Genomic DNA, 17,151 nt, shown 5'->3' with positions numbered 1-17,151 from the left:
CAAAATATGTACAATCAGCTGTACAATATTAAAGTATGCTGATACTGTAAAAAAAAAATTAAATCGGTGGAGTTCAGCTAGATGGAAGTAGGTCATTCTATAACGCTTTTGTGGTTGGTTTGACACTCGGAAGAGGAGCTGGAGTTTTCCATTCATGTCATATTGTGCCATGACGTGTTTGAGAATTAGTGTTATATTGTTAATGTAGTGACCTAAAAAAAAAAAAGATTATTTTTTTATTGATTCTAAATTCGTACTTCTGAAAACTGTAGCACAAGACTCTGGGAAAGAAGTCAAGTTGGTAACATGACAGTTGAAAGTGAGGAAGAGGAGAAGAGATGTGCTCATTCCATCATGGGAACACATTTTATACAACTGTAATGGGATTGTATTGTATTCAAAACTTTGTTTATTTGCCCCCAACCCCCACCCCAATTTGTCTACAAACTGGAAAACGCACTCCATCCTTGATAATCATTTTCATTTATAGTCATTACACTATCATCTAATGGAAAATCACCCTTTAATGAATACTGCAAACAGGTGAGCGTTTTTCAGTCTTGTTACCCCCTGTTTCAACTCGCTGGACTAAAAGACCTTGACCTTATGAAATAAAAACATTCTATTTTGTTGTGGTATAGTTTCCAATTATTTTTCTAGGAAATTTGCCATTATATTTTACGAAATGGTCCGGAGTTATGGTCATTTTTGTTTTTTAGTTTGGTTGGGTTTTTTGGTGGGGCCTTTAGAAAGATATTTATGCATCACTCTCTAAAGAATTTGAAAAATCATTAAATGTTCAATAAAAGAACACAATTAAATTTTTGTTTTTATTGTTTTATTATTTAAAAAATATCAAATAACCAGAATCAGCCAATGTGCTTCACAAGCTCAAAGGAACAAACAATATCAGATGGCATCAGCGACTCCAGGCTGGTTCCTCAACTCTATTATATTCCTTTGTTCACTGTCAAGATGTCTATTTATGATTTCCAAACACTTGTTGACAACAAGAGACATGATGTGGGAAAGTAGACACAAAACCCTCGTCTCCACCTGTTGGTTATACCAACATAACTGTGCCACCTATTCGCTGCTACTTCCTGCAAGAAATGCTGCAGGCTTAGGGTCAAGTGTGGTTGCGTGCTTGTGCAATTTATTTTTTAAAATAATTAATTTTAATTTCATCAATTTCTTTCAGGAAACCGGTAAATTAATATTGTCAAGCGTGGTTTATGCCATCTGTCCTCCGGATTACTGGGGAACTCTCCTTGAAGCTAGCAGACTACTACACATCCTTGCTACTACTGAGTGTTTGTTCATCTTACTGCTGTGGTAAAGGACTGACGCCATGTGGTTGTGTAGCACGCGGTGGCAGTGGAGTGCTCAACTCCTGACCGATCAAGTTTGCATATAACATGATTATCCAAAGCTGTTTAAATCAATCCACTGGACTTTAAGAAAGTTTTGCCTCTCATCCGAGAGGTTTCTTCAGCTGTTTAGACTTCTTCTTCGGACGGATTCTAAACATCTTTGGATAACTATGACCTGGTTAACTGAGAAACTAAACAGACATATAACATGATGACACAGCTGGGCTTGCGCTAGCCATTCGCCACTTCGCCATAGGCGAAGTAAATTCAAGATTGGCTACAAGGTTTTTAGACTGTGTAGCCACAGTGGCGTTCTTATTTTTACGGAAAAAAGGCTAAAACTTACAACTTTTTCACTCGCTAGCGGCGCTCGCTATTTCCGCTAGTGAGCAGCGCTAGCGCCGCTACTTCCGCATGCCGACGGAATTTAGCCGAAGCATGCCGACGGAAATAGCCGAAGTGACCCGAACGCTCCCGATCATTAAATATGCACTCGGGTCATGACCTCCTCTCTTCCAATGAAAAACAAAAATAGTTTTTTTACAAGCTGAACCCGCGAATTGGTGTACGACAAGGCGAGGACGATCGATCAAAAGAATCCAGTGTTTTATAGTAGAGTTTGTGTTAAAGTCCTCATTAATAAACAAATGGTGAATGCTGAGAGGGGGGAGGAGTGGTGACAGACCAATCAGAAGGTAGATGAAAGATATTATCAATGCTTGTTTGTAGTCTTAGACTTTTGTTCCCTATGACCAGCAGGAATAACCAGCGATGCATGTAAATGTGTATTCACCTCGCTTGCTATATTTTTCTTGCCTTTTTAAATTGAAATGAAAAATCATGTTATTGAATTAAAAAAAATAAAATTAACTATGGCATACCAATGGTGTTGGTGGTGGTCAAAGTTAAAATGTCATCTAGTCTAAGTAAAACTTACAAGATAAATAGGGTAATATTTTGTATGACTGTATCTTCACATAGTGAATGGAAGTTTTCAATTTTCGAATCTCACATTTATACCTGCATAAAGTGGGACAGAAATAAAGATAGTTCAGCTTGAACTGTTGACTTTAGTGTATTTTTGTAGGTAAACTGAACAGAAGATTTTCTCCTCAGAATGCAGGAAAACAACCCCGTTTTCTAAAAAATTTCCCGGGGGAGGCCCCATGGACGCCCCCCCGCGACAAGCGTTGGTCGTCCGCGTGCTGCACCACTGTCTTGGGCACAGAGTGTGGCTTTTTTGGCTTACTCAATTCTTTTACACAGAGCCACAGTGGCTTAGTCATACTAGCTCCTAGTGCAAGCCCAGCACAGACTTATAACATGATTTTTCCTTGTTTCAGAACTTGTTTCAAAACCTGGTGGAGGGCATCTTAACTTTTAACACTGTAATGTGTTGTGATAAGTAGAACATGAAAGGAAGAAAAATCTACACAGGACAGTGAACATAGTGTAAAACCACAAAAGCAGCTCAGTAATGTCTATAATGATGTAGTCAGAAAAAAAACCATTAAGATTGTTAATGTGTACTGCTGTCCACAATACAGTGAGGGTAAACTTACCAGGAAGTCAGTACAGACTCTTCTTCTTCTCCTTTCGGCTTTTCCCTTCAGGGGTCGCCAAGGCGAATCAGTTGCCTCCATCTAACCCTGTCTTCTGCATCCTCTTCTCTGACACCAACTACCTTCATGTCCTCTTTCAGTACATCCATAAACCTCCTCTTTGGTCTTCCTCTAGGCCTCCTGCCTGGCAGTTCAAAACTCAGCATCCTTCTACCAATATATTCACTATCTCTCCTCTGGACATGTCCAAACCATCTCAGTCTGGCCTCCCTGACTTTATCTCCAAAACCTCTAACATGTGTTGTCCCTGTGATGTACTCATTCCTGACACTCCCACACTGACACTACCAAGTCACTCCCAAAGAGAACCTCTGCATCTTCATTTCTGCTACCTCCAGCTCTGTCTCCTGTCTTTTCCTCAGTGACACTGTCTCCAGACCAAACAACATCGCTGGTCTCACCACAGTTTTGTACACCTTTCCTTTCATTCTAGCTGAACCTCTTCTATTGCGCATCACACCTGACACTTTCCTCCACCCGTTCTATCCTCCCTGTATATGCTTCTTCACCTATTTTCCACACTCTCCATTGCTCTGGACTGTTGACCCTAAGTACTTAATGTCATCCACCTTCTTGATCTCTTCTTCACTCTACAATTTCCTCCGGGATTAATAAAGTATCTATCTATCTATCTTCTGAAGCAAATGAAAATATAACATTTTTTTCATTCCAAGTGCTATAAATGCACTATAAATTTGTAAATACAGTACACTATAAATACACTAAGACAAATACATTATGTAGACTGACTGAAATGGATGCTTTAAATTTGATTAAACAGTGTAGGTGTGGCACTGCTTTGGCAGTTTGGCTGTGCAGGTTTAACTGTAGGGATGCTGGACGTAGAGCTGTTATCAGCTGCTTTGACCTCCTCACCTGAGTGGATCAGCCACCACTGTTGTTTCAACTCTATATATTCACTGTATGTCACTGTCATCTTCACCATCATTATTATTATTATTATTATTATTATTATTAGTAGTAGTAGTAGTAGTATTTGCCCCATTCTAGTCGCTATCTTATCTACAATGGCCATGAAGGCATAAAAGCGTAATTATTTTTCTGTAGGAGTGTTCTGTGTTGAATGCGTTCTTTGACAGTGATGAATGTCAGGACTGGAACTCATAATTAATCTGAACTGATGGATGATGTTGTGAGAAAAGGATGAACAATTTGAATTTGTTTTCTGCTTTGAGCAAACATTTATTACAAACTGACTATCAATGCTCAATGCCAAATCCTTTAGGTTTTTGGGGGAAAAAAAGTCAGTGCCATATTGCTGATTATAATTTTTTTTTTGTGGGTTATTAGACATATTAGACATTTTATCTATTGTGATTCCGATATTCTTCTGCTCTTTGGCTCTGGTCCTTGACAGTACTTGAGTTTTTGGTTTTGTTAGACAGGGTCAAAACAGGCCTCACGCTTATTTCTCAGAAGAAAATTGTATTTAAATGTGGTGAGTACCCAGCAGCATGATAGGTACAGTAGCTTAGCTATTGTCTTATTTTGACCTACTCTTATCTCATTTGTTTAAAAATTCACACCATACAAACAGTTGATATTTGTGTCTTTGTGTGTGTGTCTGGTGGGGGGTGTCATTTATTAATATTAATATAAATGACTTTTTTCCTTTTGTTTTTTGTGGGAGTTCACCACATGACTTTCATGCTTCTGCTGCCTGTCATATGATCACAGCGTGTTCCGTGGTGAACAGCAGATAAAACGTAGGTGTGTCATTATGTATTATTACTCCCCTCTGGTGGTGCGACATCTTTATGACCAGGCGTGAGTGAAATCGAAGAGGAAACATTTGACAAAATGATAAGAATAATTTTTTGATTAATTAAAAAGTGTTTGAATTTTGACATTTGAGAAGCTGGAATCAGTGAATATTTTTAAAAAGTCAAAATTGATTATGTATATGATCTTGAAAATAGCTTCTGATTCTTTTTTTTTGATCAATGAGATAATAAAATCTAATCATAATTCAAAAGAGTTAATTAGATGTCAAAAGCAATTATTAATTCAACCTGATATGTTTGTTACCACCTACCAGGAATAAAAATCTATTGTCAAGGAGTAATTTACTGTACGGCTGAATTGGGCCTGTCCAGTACATCAGGAACATCAATTTCCTGCTTAATTATATACAATTACCAAGATTAGCTTGATTGTTTGTCATCAACCATCAAATTGCACAGTGCTGACAATTGGCAGCTCTGTGATTGTATTGAAAACTTGTGCTCACGCACTACGCAGTGTAGTAATTTGACTCAGTCACCATATCTTACAGAAAACGTATGGGTGAGTAATCCTCCCTCTCAAAGTACTTGGTAAAGGTCGACTGCATGTGTGGGTGGATGTCTCTGTGTTGTTTCTACAGGACTTATACTGCAAGCAATTTACCATTCCAGTCATCAGGTTTTCTGTTCAAACAAATAATAGGGGGGTACTTGCCTGTATTCAATACAGTTAAGAAACATATACAGGGAAACTACGTCTCTAAATGTTTTAATGTACGTTAATGTGCTAATAACATGAACGTTTGTCCTCCTCGGTGATGGTGTTTTGTCTTGGTTTCAGGTTTTTTGTTGCAGTATTTGACATTAATAAAATTTCTTGTACACAATAAAACTCATTAGTTGTTTTGAAGAAATTTTTTAAGATAGCCGTGTCATCATCGATCAGCTTTCAATCACCTTTTGTTTTTAAACCGCTCAGTCATATCAACAGACATTTCGATGCTCATAATTCTGCTTTTTTCTTGATAATTTATTTTCTTGGTAAATTACTACTTTTATTAACAGTTAGTTTATCTTCTGGCCAGTTGTCACCTTTCTGTCTAATACAACTACTGCTGGTAAAACAGTTCACCCTCTCTGTTCTCCCAGCGTCTGTGCTGTTGAAATAAACGTTTTCTCTCTATTCCGCTGCTCCACTGACAAGAAGCTAACCAATGTAAACATGACCCAGGCAGGCGTTTTACAATCTCATGTTCGGTGGTGGTGAAAAGTAAACTTCATTGTACTGGAGAGGTGCGTTTTTGTACCTGGGTCATTTTAAGCATTGTGTTTATTATTTATTTTGAAAAAATAAATCATTGGATACAAAAACAAGAAGAATAAAAATACTAAGATAACTGAAATAGCCTTTCTTATTTTTCTTTAACCTATTGCACCCATGGTGAGGTGTCATCCTGAGTCTTGTTTGTTATTGCTATTGTGAGGACAGCACTCTATATATTGTTCCTTTTTATTGTAATTTTTATTCTTTATTTGCTCCAGTCCAGAATCTCTTCATGACCCTGGTTATTTATGCATTAGTGACACAAGGCACTGAAACTGAACCTGCAAAATAAGTCAGACTTAATGTAGTCCAGAATGTACTATTGTACTGCGAAATAACATCTGGAGGAAACAGACTTGATAAACACTCTTGCTTCCTTGATAAAATACATTTTTGGCTTTAGAGATGAAACCGCCAACACAAACATCTGCTTGTTCTTAAGTGTAATATGATGCAACATGGCACAGGCCTGTGCAGGATCTACAGATCAAATCACCATGGTAATAGATCCGGGCTGGATCCTCGTCCACAGGCCTGTGCATTCTGGGAAGACTTAACATTACCACCACTGCGGTTGTCTTTTTTCATCCTAGTTCTGTTTTATCTCTGTCCCATCAGCATTTTTCCTTTTTTTTTTTTTTTTGTAATACACACTTATTTTCAGGAACCTGAGATTGAGATTCTGTTGCGTAATCACAAACTCAATTTCAGTTTTCTCAGGCTCTTCTCCCTCTGCCTCATTTCTGTAGTGAGTGTGTAAGTGTGTGTGCGTGTTCGCATACTCATTAAAGTAAACCCTACATCACATATGTCAAAGTCAAGGCCCGCAGGCGAGGTCTGGCCCGTGACTAATATTTATGGCCCACCAGATGATTTTTAATTACTATTAGAACCAGCCCACAGGCCACATCGGCCTGCTGGTGTTTTGCAGGCAACAAAACTATATTCCCCACAATGCAATGGTAGCGAAAGTCAATGAAACCAAAGCGGGCTTTGGTTTCATTGTTTATCAGCAGTCAGAGCAGAGGTTGCATTTAGCTACTCCCCTCCTCAAAAATGGCTAAAAGGAAGGTGTACGCTGAGAGCAGGGGTTTCAAGCCAGGTGGGATTCAGAGTGTATGTTCAGAGAGGTAAAAGGTCAACCTGAGTGTCTTCTGCTGAGTTTGTGCGTTTTATCCCCGACGCAATGCCCCAGCTGTGCATCCAAGCTGCTCGGACGCTGTCCATGTTTCATAGCACAGACCTGTGTGAACAATTGTTCTCTCTGATGAAGCTGAACAAAACATCACACAGGAGCCATCCAACTGATAAACACCTTCCCTCAATTCTGAGGAATTCCTCAGGTCAAAGCTTGACCCCTGAATGAACCCTGACCCTAGAATTCATCAACTTGTAGGAAAGACGAAACACCATCAGCCTCAGACAAGTGAGCATCACAGAGCAGTAACATGTTTACAGTTTTAAATTCAGTTGAATTTTTACATTTTTTTCTACAAGACATGATGTCTCTCTGAAGGAAGTATTGTTTTGTCTGTGTGCCATAGATTTTTGTATTTTATTTATATTTATTTTAGCTGAATGGACTCAGGGAAAGTTGCAGATAAGAGCCATGAGAAAGTATAAAACTGATTTCATTTTATTTTACTATTTGAAAGCAGTGATTGGTAAGATCATAGAGCAGCACAACAATTTTTTTAAATTTTAATTTTTTTTGTACAATAATGCATTATTATTGTGCATGCACAATATTATTATAATGCATGCACAATAATGTATTTTCAGTTTATAATGCATGCAATTTCATTTGTGCATTTATCTTGATATTAAGAACTTATTTTGTTTCTGAAGGACATCTAATTTTTTGCTGTTTGCTTGTTGAAAAGGTTTCCCCTTGAAGTTACTGACAGAGCCATGAGAAAATATTGCTTTATTTAATATACACTGTGTTAGCTCTTTGTTCAATAGGCTATGTTCATTGGAATATGTTTTAATAAACATTGAATCAGTCCGGCCCTTGGCTTGTAGCAAATTTGTTTTTTTGGCACTGCGTGTATTTGACTTCGACACCCCTGCCCTATATGATCAGAAAGCAAAGGGATGAGGAGAGGCTTTGTCATTAATAGCTATTGAGCAGGTCATCTGAAGACACGCTGCTGCATTAACCTGGTGCTCTTTGTTCTGGCGTGACTTTAATATTGTCTGCGTGGGTCCTCCAGCTTCCTCCCCCCTCCAAAAACATGCGCTTCTGGTTAATTTGTCATCTTCATGCAAGTGACTGACATCATCCAGCAGAGATGCTTGGTCACAGTCTGTGCTTCACTGTTGACCAGCGGCTATGTTTGTCAGGTTGGGCAGCCCTGAGGTCACGCACCTTCTTCTCATGTGCTGCGTGCAGCATGCACTGATCAGATGATTCCGTGCAGGTTGAAAGGCTGACCTTTGAAATTATTTCCTCATCACTTATGACAAATTGTAAAAACATGGATAGGGAAAGTGATTATCAAAATCCACTTATTTAGATGCAGTTCAGAAGCAGGAAAAATATTAATAATAATTTTTTTCTGACCAAGAAGGCTGAACGCACGTTTCCAAATTCCAAATGACTTTTGTGAAGCTAAATCTGTCTATAAAATATACTGGATATTTATTTATATATTTTTAGTTTATTTTTTTCCGACATGTTAATATAGCACACTTCACACCTTCATCATATTTACATCCGAAAAAAAGGGCAGACAGATAGAAGCCAATAGGCTTGTGAAATTCCTGTCCCGAATTGATAGTTTTGTCTTGCAAAGTATTCCAATTTCTGAAATCACTTTAATATGTATAGTTCATTGTGAAATGTGATCTATGATTTTTTTTTCTTTTCCCTCCTTGTAATGTTTTCTAATTTTCTGCTACATAAGTTAATGAATGGGCATGAATAGCTCCTCTTTGTGAGCTCCACTTTGTGAGTGTTGATGTATCAACACTACAAAGAAAAACTCAGCTGAATTCTGTAACAAGGCTGCACTGTTGTAACACTTAACATTTCATTTCATAGTCAATACTTCTGAGTGTGGTCACTGAATATTCTCACTTTAGACTTACAAGAAAGGAAGGAGTTGGCTAGTAGGACAGAATAACATTCATTGAGTCAATTTTCTGTGTCTATCTCAACTGTCATCAGACTAAAGTTTATACAGATCGGCATTAAAGTGCCTTTTTTGAAATTAAATTTTAACATAGGTTGTTTTTTGTTTTTCTTAACCTGAGTTTGACTTCAATGTTTTTTTCCTTCCTCATCGAAATTTCTGTGATGGTTAGAGGACTGTATCGAGTTATAATAAAGTAATGATATCGTAATGTTTGCATAACTCCAATTAAATTTGGGGCTAATATTTGAGATCCATCCATCTTAGAATTAGCAGGAACTATTTCAAAATTTGCTATTTCTAGCCAATATTTAAGAATGTGATCAGGCCATTGGAAATAATGCATTGCTCATCTATATAAGGTTTACTTTATGCTTCATTCATGCTACTAACACCATTTCACAATTATGGATTAGAACCAACACGTCCGTCGCCCTGCACACTAAGTTCTTGCTTGTGATCAAATGCTTTTTGTCAAATTAACATATGTCTCACCTCCTTCCTCCTTATTATCCTTGACCCTTCTGCTTCCCTTATTTGACCTCTTTCTCCTCCTTCCCTCTTCTTCGTCTCTCTCCTTCTACCTCCTCCTTTTCCCTCTCTATTGCCCCTTTCACACAGATGCTCCCTGCCGTCCAGCTTGACAGAAGTGATGGGATGTGTCAACTAGGTATTACACCTATCCCAGCATTTTTACACTGCAAGCAGGGAGACTAGCTGGGTGGGAAAGGTCTTGGAATAAAAGGAAAGTGACAGTTACAAAAAAGGTGATAGAAAGCATAAATTGATGCATAATCAGTTTCTATCTGTATCTATGGAAATAAAGTATATTTCATATTAACTTTTATTTATGTACACAGTAATTAATGAATGGGCCTTTTATATAATGACACAAATTCTGTTCGTTCCTGTGGGATGAACGAGTGTCTTTTGAGACTGTAAGTTCTCTCATCCCGCAATTACTTTGTTGGTTTCGTTGGAGCGTTGTGACAATATTTAAAGTTTATCCCCATTGATTTATCATCCATCGTCATCTCGTACTGCAGCACTACATTTTAACTGAACCTGTTGATAGACACTAATAAGTTAATAGTCTATTGCAATGCTGTTTCATTTACGTTGAACTAGCTAATACAGTATAGCTGTTTAAGTAGCCAAGACAATACACAGTTGTTTAACCACATGTTGTTAGATATGATTAAACATTTTAGTGGATTTTAATTCTTTTTATTCCAATACTGTCATTGACGCACTGGATAAAAGGCACTTTGACAGCAACATCCCTGCTCAGGCAATCAGTCCTCTCCCTCCTGCTTGTACGCATTCAGCTCTGATCATCTATCCTTCCTCCCTTTAAAGAAAACCTTGTTTCGCCCTGTTTTCCTTTTCATTTTTGCAAAATCTTGCCACTCAATGTACCTGTCTTCTGCTGTCTGTGTCAAACTGACTTATTGTGGTATGGATTGTTAAATGAAGTATAGGTTGTGTTCTCCTAAAGAGAACTTAGTCGACAACAGGGCTGCAACTAATGATGACATATTCTCAAGATTTTCTTATTTTTTCAGTTAATACTTGGTCTGAAACCTTGCAAATTACAACAAGAGGAACGCACTTTTATTTCTTTAAAACTCCAACAACTCCATAAAATTGATATGTTGGAGCCACTTAGTTCTTAGCAATTAAATTTTCTTTGAAAGATAACGTGTAGGATTAATCAGTTACAATGTTAATTAATGTACCAATACCAGAAGTGATAATTTCATACTTCTGTCGGAACTTTTTCTATAGCGCCCAAAATAAAACTCATGAGCCTGAGCAAAGGAAGCAAAACTTTTCATTTATAAAGCAGCTATCAGCATTCTGAGTTCTCTTTTTTTATTTGATGAACAATTGCAGCTGACAAATGTTTGTTGTCCAGAAAATCAAGAAGTCAAGTTGCTCATCAACATGAATCATGACCTGGCAGCTTTTGTTCTGAATCATTCATTTTGAAGTGACGAAATTGAACCCCTTAGTCAGAAAATAAGAAAATAATCTCTCTCCTTTCTATTTTGTCTAAGCAGGTGAGGCATTCCTGGATGATGTAATCAGACTGGAGGAGTCGTCAACAGTGTTTACATCCGAGACAGATAGAGGTGGGACAGAGAAGGTGGGAGAAGAGGAAATTGAAGCTCCAATCATGGGTGTGGGGAAGAACACCACTGCCAAGTCACTGGACAGCAGCGAGGGAGGAAAATATGAAGACGAGACCAAGCATGCAGCGGATTTCTACCCGATTCCGGTACTTAACTTTATTAAAGTTTAAAAACTTTGGACGAAGGCAAAACCAGGCAGATCATTGCCAGTTACAGGACACACGGCCTCTGTTTTTATGACGAGTTCAGTTCAGTTCATCCTTTTTGGTTTTGTCCTCTTGTAAGCATGATGTGACTCAAAACTAATAATCAGCTAAAGGTTGGGAGATATTCCTTACCTTTCAATCAACTGGTGTTCATAAACAAAATTTGTCCCTCAATTGGTATCAAGTTACATTCGAACATGAGAACACAATGGGAGTGAGATGAGTTATTGTCTTTTACACGTACATTGTCCCATTGTGAGGCATCCTTAGGTCTGATGTAATTTTTTTGACTTGTAAAGACATTCTACTGCTAATTGTGTAATCCTGGGTTTACTCAGTCACTTTTGTCTCTCTGCATGTCAAGTAGGGATAATGTTCCCATGTCAGGAGCACTCAACTACTGTCCATTCCAAGTTATGTTCACTTCTTTTGTTTTGTCTTGGAAATGATTGCAGTACAGTACAGTCAAATTGCTGTTTTGTGTGTGACCAGGATGCATTGGCACGCAGGCAAAGAATGTACTCGCACATTCCACACAATTTTTTTTAAAAGGCAATTTTGTGTATGGTAGGAGAAACATGTATATGTCCAGGTTACCTGAATTGTTTTGTCCTCCTTTTTTTTCTCCATTGGCGACTTCTTCTTATATATGTCTATGCTACTTCTACAAACACTGTGTTTCATCAAAGCACACTTACAAAAACTTTCACACTCACTTCTTTCCATGGGGGGTTACCAAAAGGCAAATGAAAATCCTTGCTTTGCATTATTATTAATCTGCTCTCAGTGCCAAAAATACTTTTACAAACTAAATAAATCTGATGTGGATTTTGCGTCAAGGACAACATTAATGATGCAATGTATTTGTGTTTAGGTGGTGGTCAATGGAGTGGGTGGTGCCAATGGAGACCAAGACAGAGACCAAGATGAGAACACAGAACTGATGGCCATCTACACTAAAGAAAATCAACGGGCAGAGAAGGTAACTAAGCACCATAAATGCACAAGTGTAAAGCAGTCTAACCAGTACCCAGGTTTCTCCCTGCTAAGCCTCAATGTGACACGCAATCACATGGTTCCAAAGCTTACTCAAAATTACTCAAGAACAGTTCCAGTGACTTTCCTTTCTGCTTTTACCTTTCCCCTACATTGTTGTTACAACTGTAATCCTCCAGATTACACACATAATAAACTTGGCAGTATGCATGGTTGCATTAGCGTTAACAAGTGTTTTTTAATAATGACTGTAAACACTCTTTGCACAGAAACTGATACCAATCAAGCTTGTTGTATTTAATGACAAAAGTCAAATGTAATCAATCTCATCATCTGATTTTATGCTGCATGTCTGTATTTAGTAGATTTTTCACAGCATATGAAGTATATATGGTTTTTAGGTTTATAGTGTCACAGATGAGACTGAAACCTGCATTGCGATGTTAAATCCTGTAGCAGAGGGCTATAACTTGCAGTTTAAGGATATTTAGATAATAACATTAGATTCTGTAGTCTGACTCAAGCCTATATTTTGCTGTCATTGCCAGACTCAAAGCCTCCATTTTTACCTTGGACAGTAAATATCCGAAACATAATGCTATACTTCTGCCACTTTGGCTGAACAATAAGTCACTTTGGCCATTTGAATGAAGCTTGTTCAATAATATACCTAGTAATATGAACATATCCGATAAATATTAGTAACCTAGTAAATATGTGCATTAGCAGAAACCACACACTCTGCCCTGTCTGTTAGTGGAACAGTGAATCTAGTTTTTAGGTTGGCAGTCTGAATAGAAATAGACTTTTGCATTTTCTCCACTGGTCAACGTTTAGTTTTAAACGCTGTGTCCTCAAACAGATGAGCACCATTTCTGCTTATCTATATTTTCAGTAAAAACATTTGTGTTCTCTATTTTAGAACAAGAATGTGCATTCAACTAATATATTTTTTGTGTTTCACACAGTGAACAGCTCTCACCATGCAGCATCATTCCAGACCTCTGTGCTCTTTTTTACAACTGTGCTGTTATGTCAGACAATTAAATAACGTTTGGTTTCTGTCTTCTGTCTTTAGTTGTCATTTTTTAATCATATTTTCATCGCTTATAAATGTAGCACTTCTCGTGTATGCTCAGACTGCTTGTGTTTGGACATGCTGTTGCCATACCAACCAGTTACACTCAAAAGGGAAATGTGTAAAGGTAAAGATGTGATTTACTGCATGCTTGTGTTATTCATTTTGTGTGTGTGTGTGTGTGTGTGTGTGTGTGTGTGTGTGTGTGTGTGTGTGTGTGTGTGTGTGTGTGTGCGCGCGCAGACCTCAATATCTGAGACATTGGACAGCACTGACAGTATGGACGCCAGGAGGATGGAAATGATATATACGATTGAAGATACCCCTCCCTGGTACCTGTGTGTGTTCTTGGGCTTACAGGTAAACTTAACTTTCACTCTTTTTTTCAATCATTGCCATTGAATATTAATGGGGGGTTTTCTCGTATTATAAGAAATATTGTGAGCCCAGACTAAACTGATCTGCCTAGGCTGGGGTTTGGGGGGTTTGTGGTCATTTTAAACTTTTTTTTTTTTATGGTCGACGACTTGAATCGTCGCATCTTCCATGATTACTCAGTCGGTATAAGCTCTATATTTAGTTAATATTGATCTATTGCAATCCACTCAGGAATTGTGGCAATTTTATTCAGAGTGAGTTATTTACATACGAAACTACAAATAAAAGTATTTAAGTATCAAAGTGTGCTTTCCATTATTCATCAAATGTGTATTAGGGAACTCTACGAAGAACAAAACTGCATTGACAGAGTGGTTTACACGGGGATTCATGGTAAATCTCAAAAAAATTATTTAATTATTCCTCAGCCATAATATATCATTTAGCCAAAATTCATTTGAGTTTGATTTTGCAAAAATTAAAAAAGTGCTGATTTGCTGTATAAACTATGGAAAATAACATGTCCTGCCACACTCCAGACATACACATTCTGTAGGAACACACTAACTGTTGCTTCCTGTCTTTGCAGCACTACTTGACGTGTTTCAGTGGAACTATCGCAGTGCCGTTCCTTCTGGCTGAGGCCATGTGTGTCGGTTTGGATCAGTGGGCCACCAGTCAGCTCATAGGAACCATCTTCTTCTGTGTGGGAATCACCACCCTTCTGCAGACCACACTGGGCTGCAGGTAGAAACACACAAACAATACGTCACACACACACACGCACACGGTGAAAAGCTATCTTTCATAACCCATACAAGCATTTTCATATGAGAGCTCGTGCGATTCCTGAAAATTTCAGCTCTAATTCATAATTTTGTATAGATCATGCATTCCTGACACCCTGAACTCCTTGCTTTTTATTGTTTCTTTCATCAACCACTGTTTTCATGGTTCCCTGAAAAAGTGAAGAATATTATCATATTAGGGTGTTGCATAACTAAAACTTCTAGTTTTACTAGACTTTTTTTATAAATATGCAATTAGTTAACTATGACGAGTTGAATGTATTTTTACATGTTGAATTTTTAGTGAATACAAGTTTGACTGTTCCATGAAAAGCTGACAGTAAAGTGACTCTAAAGGTTCTTCTTCCCCGTCGGGTATATCCAAACCACTGTACACTACACTAGGCTCACTCACACATTACAGGATACAGCATATGCTGTTAAAATAAGGACAGACATGAAACATGACCTGCTGTGCGTTAGCCATGCATATCTCTGGTATTCTGTTAGAACAGTTTTAATGTCCTCCTGGTGAAGTTAGATTATTTTTCCACAAGGAAACAGGAGCAGTCCATTGAGGTCCACTCTGACACTTCCATTTTTACAATAAATCTCATGTCTCTGTCATAGTGATTGTGAGTGATTCATTATTTCTGCAGGAGTGATGTAGAGCCATGAGTGCTCTGAACAAATTACCTCATTTAGACACAGCTGGACGGCCAGATACACGCTGTTCTTTTGGACATTGACTCCATGGCCTTGACTGACGCCTCTCTTAAAACATTGCATACACATTATCCCATATTGTTTATTCAACTCACACATCCTGTGGAAAGCTTTTACCATTGAAAGACATGTAATAAAGAAGATTTTTAATATGTCTTATTACATTTCATTGAACTCAGATCCTATATTCAGGTCATTCTCTTCAAATATTTGCTAAAATAAAAAAGTTTTACCTAGTCATGGCAACAATAAGAACATTTTCTTTTCAGTTTACTGTGTCTGACAGAATGGCAGAGATATGTCTCTGCCTCAGTATGAATGGTATCCCTGCCAACAGTCTACGCTCAGTATTACAGTGAGGTGACACAGATTTTTTCACTGGGATTACCGTCTCCTGTGAAATCCACTGAATGGTAACAGGAGAGAAAGAAAAGAGAAAACTACTACTAATTTCTGGTAAATGCAAGGGAAATCAAATAACTTAAAGACATGTCTATTCTACACACTACCACATATGTTTGTTAATGTTATTAAGGGTTGAATGCATAGAAAAGGTATTGTGGGTTAAATTGTTGCTGGACTAATTGGAATCCAGTCTTTTATAAATATTGCAAACCATTTATTAATCTGACCTGGTTTCAGATCTCTCAATAACTGCTGTCTCTCTTGAAATAATTTAACTACTGTCTTCAAATAAAGTAACTTCTTGTGATGAAGAGAAACAGAATCTCCAAAGAATCCATGAGATGAGGGGAATAATACTTTGTTTTGTAGTACACAAACACAGGAAACTGATGAAGACTGTGATCAAAATAATTTAGTTTTTATTTTAGAATTGTGATAATAAGACGGATTGCAACAGAAATTTAAGGCAAGTTGTTTCAAAGCAAAAGGTCGACAAATACAAAGATATCACACTGAACCCACCTCTCCACCCGCTCACAGCAGCACTGCTGCCATTTGGCCCCCTGATAGCTGTCAAAGCAAAAGAAAAGGGGTTTTAATTTCCATACCCTATGAAGTACGGAGGTCATGTTAGGAATGAATAAATGTCCAGTATTTACTAAATCTGATGAAGAGTAAAATATTTTTTAGGATATGTACTTTTTTTAAAAATGGCTCATCGACATAGTTAATAATATGCCTAATTTGCTTTTGCAAGAAATCTGCTGTCAGACAAACACAGTGATAAATTAGGTCAGCAGAGACATTTCCCTAGCTTGTAGGTAAGATTCTAAAAAATAAATGTATTTGTGGAATGATCACGCTGACGTTTAACAGAAGTCAAAATGTCACGCAATGCGATGTCAAACTCCAGACATTCTGCTCACTTAATCCTGACCAACAGTTCATGAAGCTTCAAGGAGGTTTTGACACCAATAATCGTCCTTGAGTCACTCATAGTATTGGAGGCTCGCTTTTCTTGGCTAAAAACAAAAAATACATTTGGAACTAATTAACAAGCACTTGCATGCTTTAGTTAGGACACAAACTCAGACAATTGTATTAATAAATAATTAGAGGCAAAAATACATTATGGAAATGACATTTACTGATGCTAGCATCTATTTTATGACTCTCTATGTATGAAAACAAAGGTCAGAATGAAGTACTGATGCAAACACTTCTGTTCGTCATTCATT

The 17,151-nt window shown here is 37.6% G+C and overlaps 1 protein-coding gene across 2 annotated transcripts in view; it reads left to right on the top strand.

Moving 5' to 3' along the window:
- The window catches only part of slc23a2 (solute carrier family 23 member 2), a 35,970-nt gene that overhangs the window by 750 nt on the left and 18,069 nt on the right, over positions 1 to 17,151 (top strand). Inside the window, exons 2-6 of one of the 2 annotated variants that reach the window (XM_068310538.1) lie at positions 9,823 to 9,871; positions 11,265 to 11,482; positions 12,417 to 12,524; positions 13,860 to 13,976; positions 14,584 to 14,741. In XM_068310538.1, the coding sequence (XP_068166639.1) occupies positions 9,823 to 9,871; positions 11,265 to 11,482; positions 12,417 to 12,524; positions 13,860 to 13,976; positions 14,584 to 14,741 (650 nt within the window). The remainder of the gene's footprint in view (positions 1 to 9,822; positions 9,872 to 11,264; positions 11,483 to 12,416; positions 12,525 to 13,859; positions 13,977 to 14,583; positions 14,742 to 17,151) is intronic. The other variant, XM_068310539.1, reaches the window with a different exon arrangement.

This window comes from Antennarius striatus, chromosome 3, assembly GCF_040054535.1.
Source record: "Antennarius striatus isolate MH-2024 chromosome 3, ASM4005453v1, whole genome shotgun sequence".
NCBI lineage: Eukaryota > Metazoa > Chordata > Actinopteri > Lophiiformes > Antennariidae > Antennarius > Antennarius striatus.
Note: the sequence above shows the minus strand (reverse complement) of the source record. Positions and strands in the feature narration are given on the sequence as shown.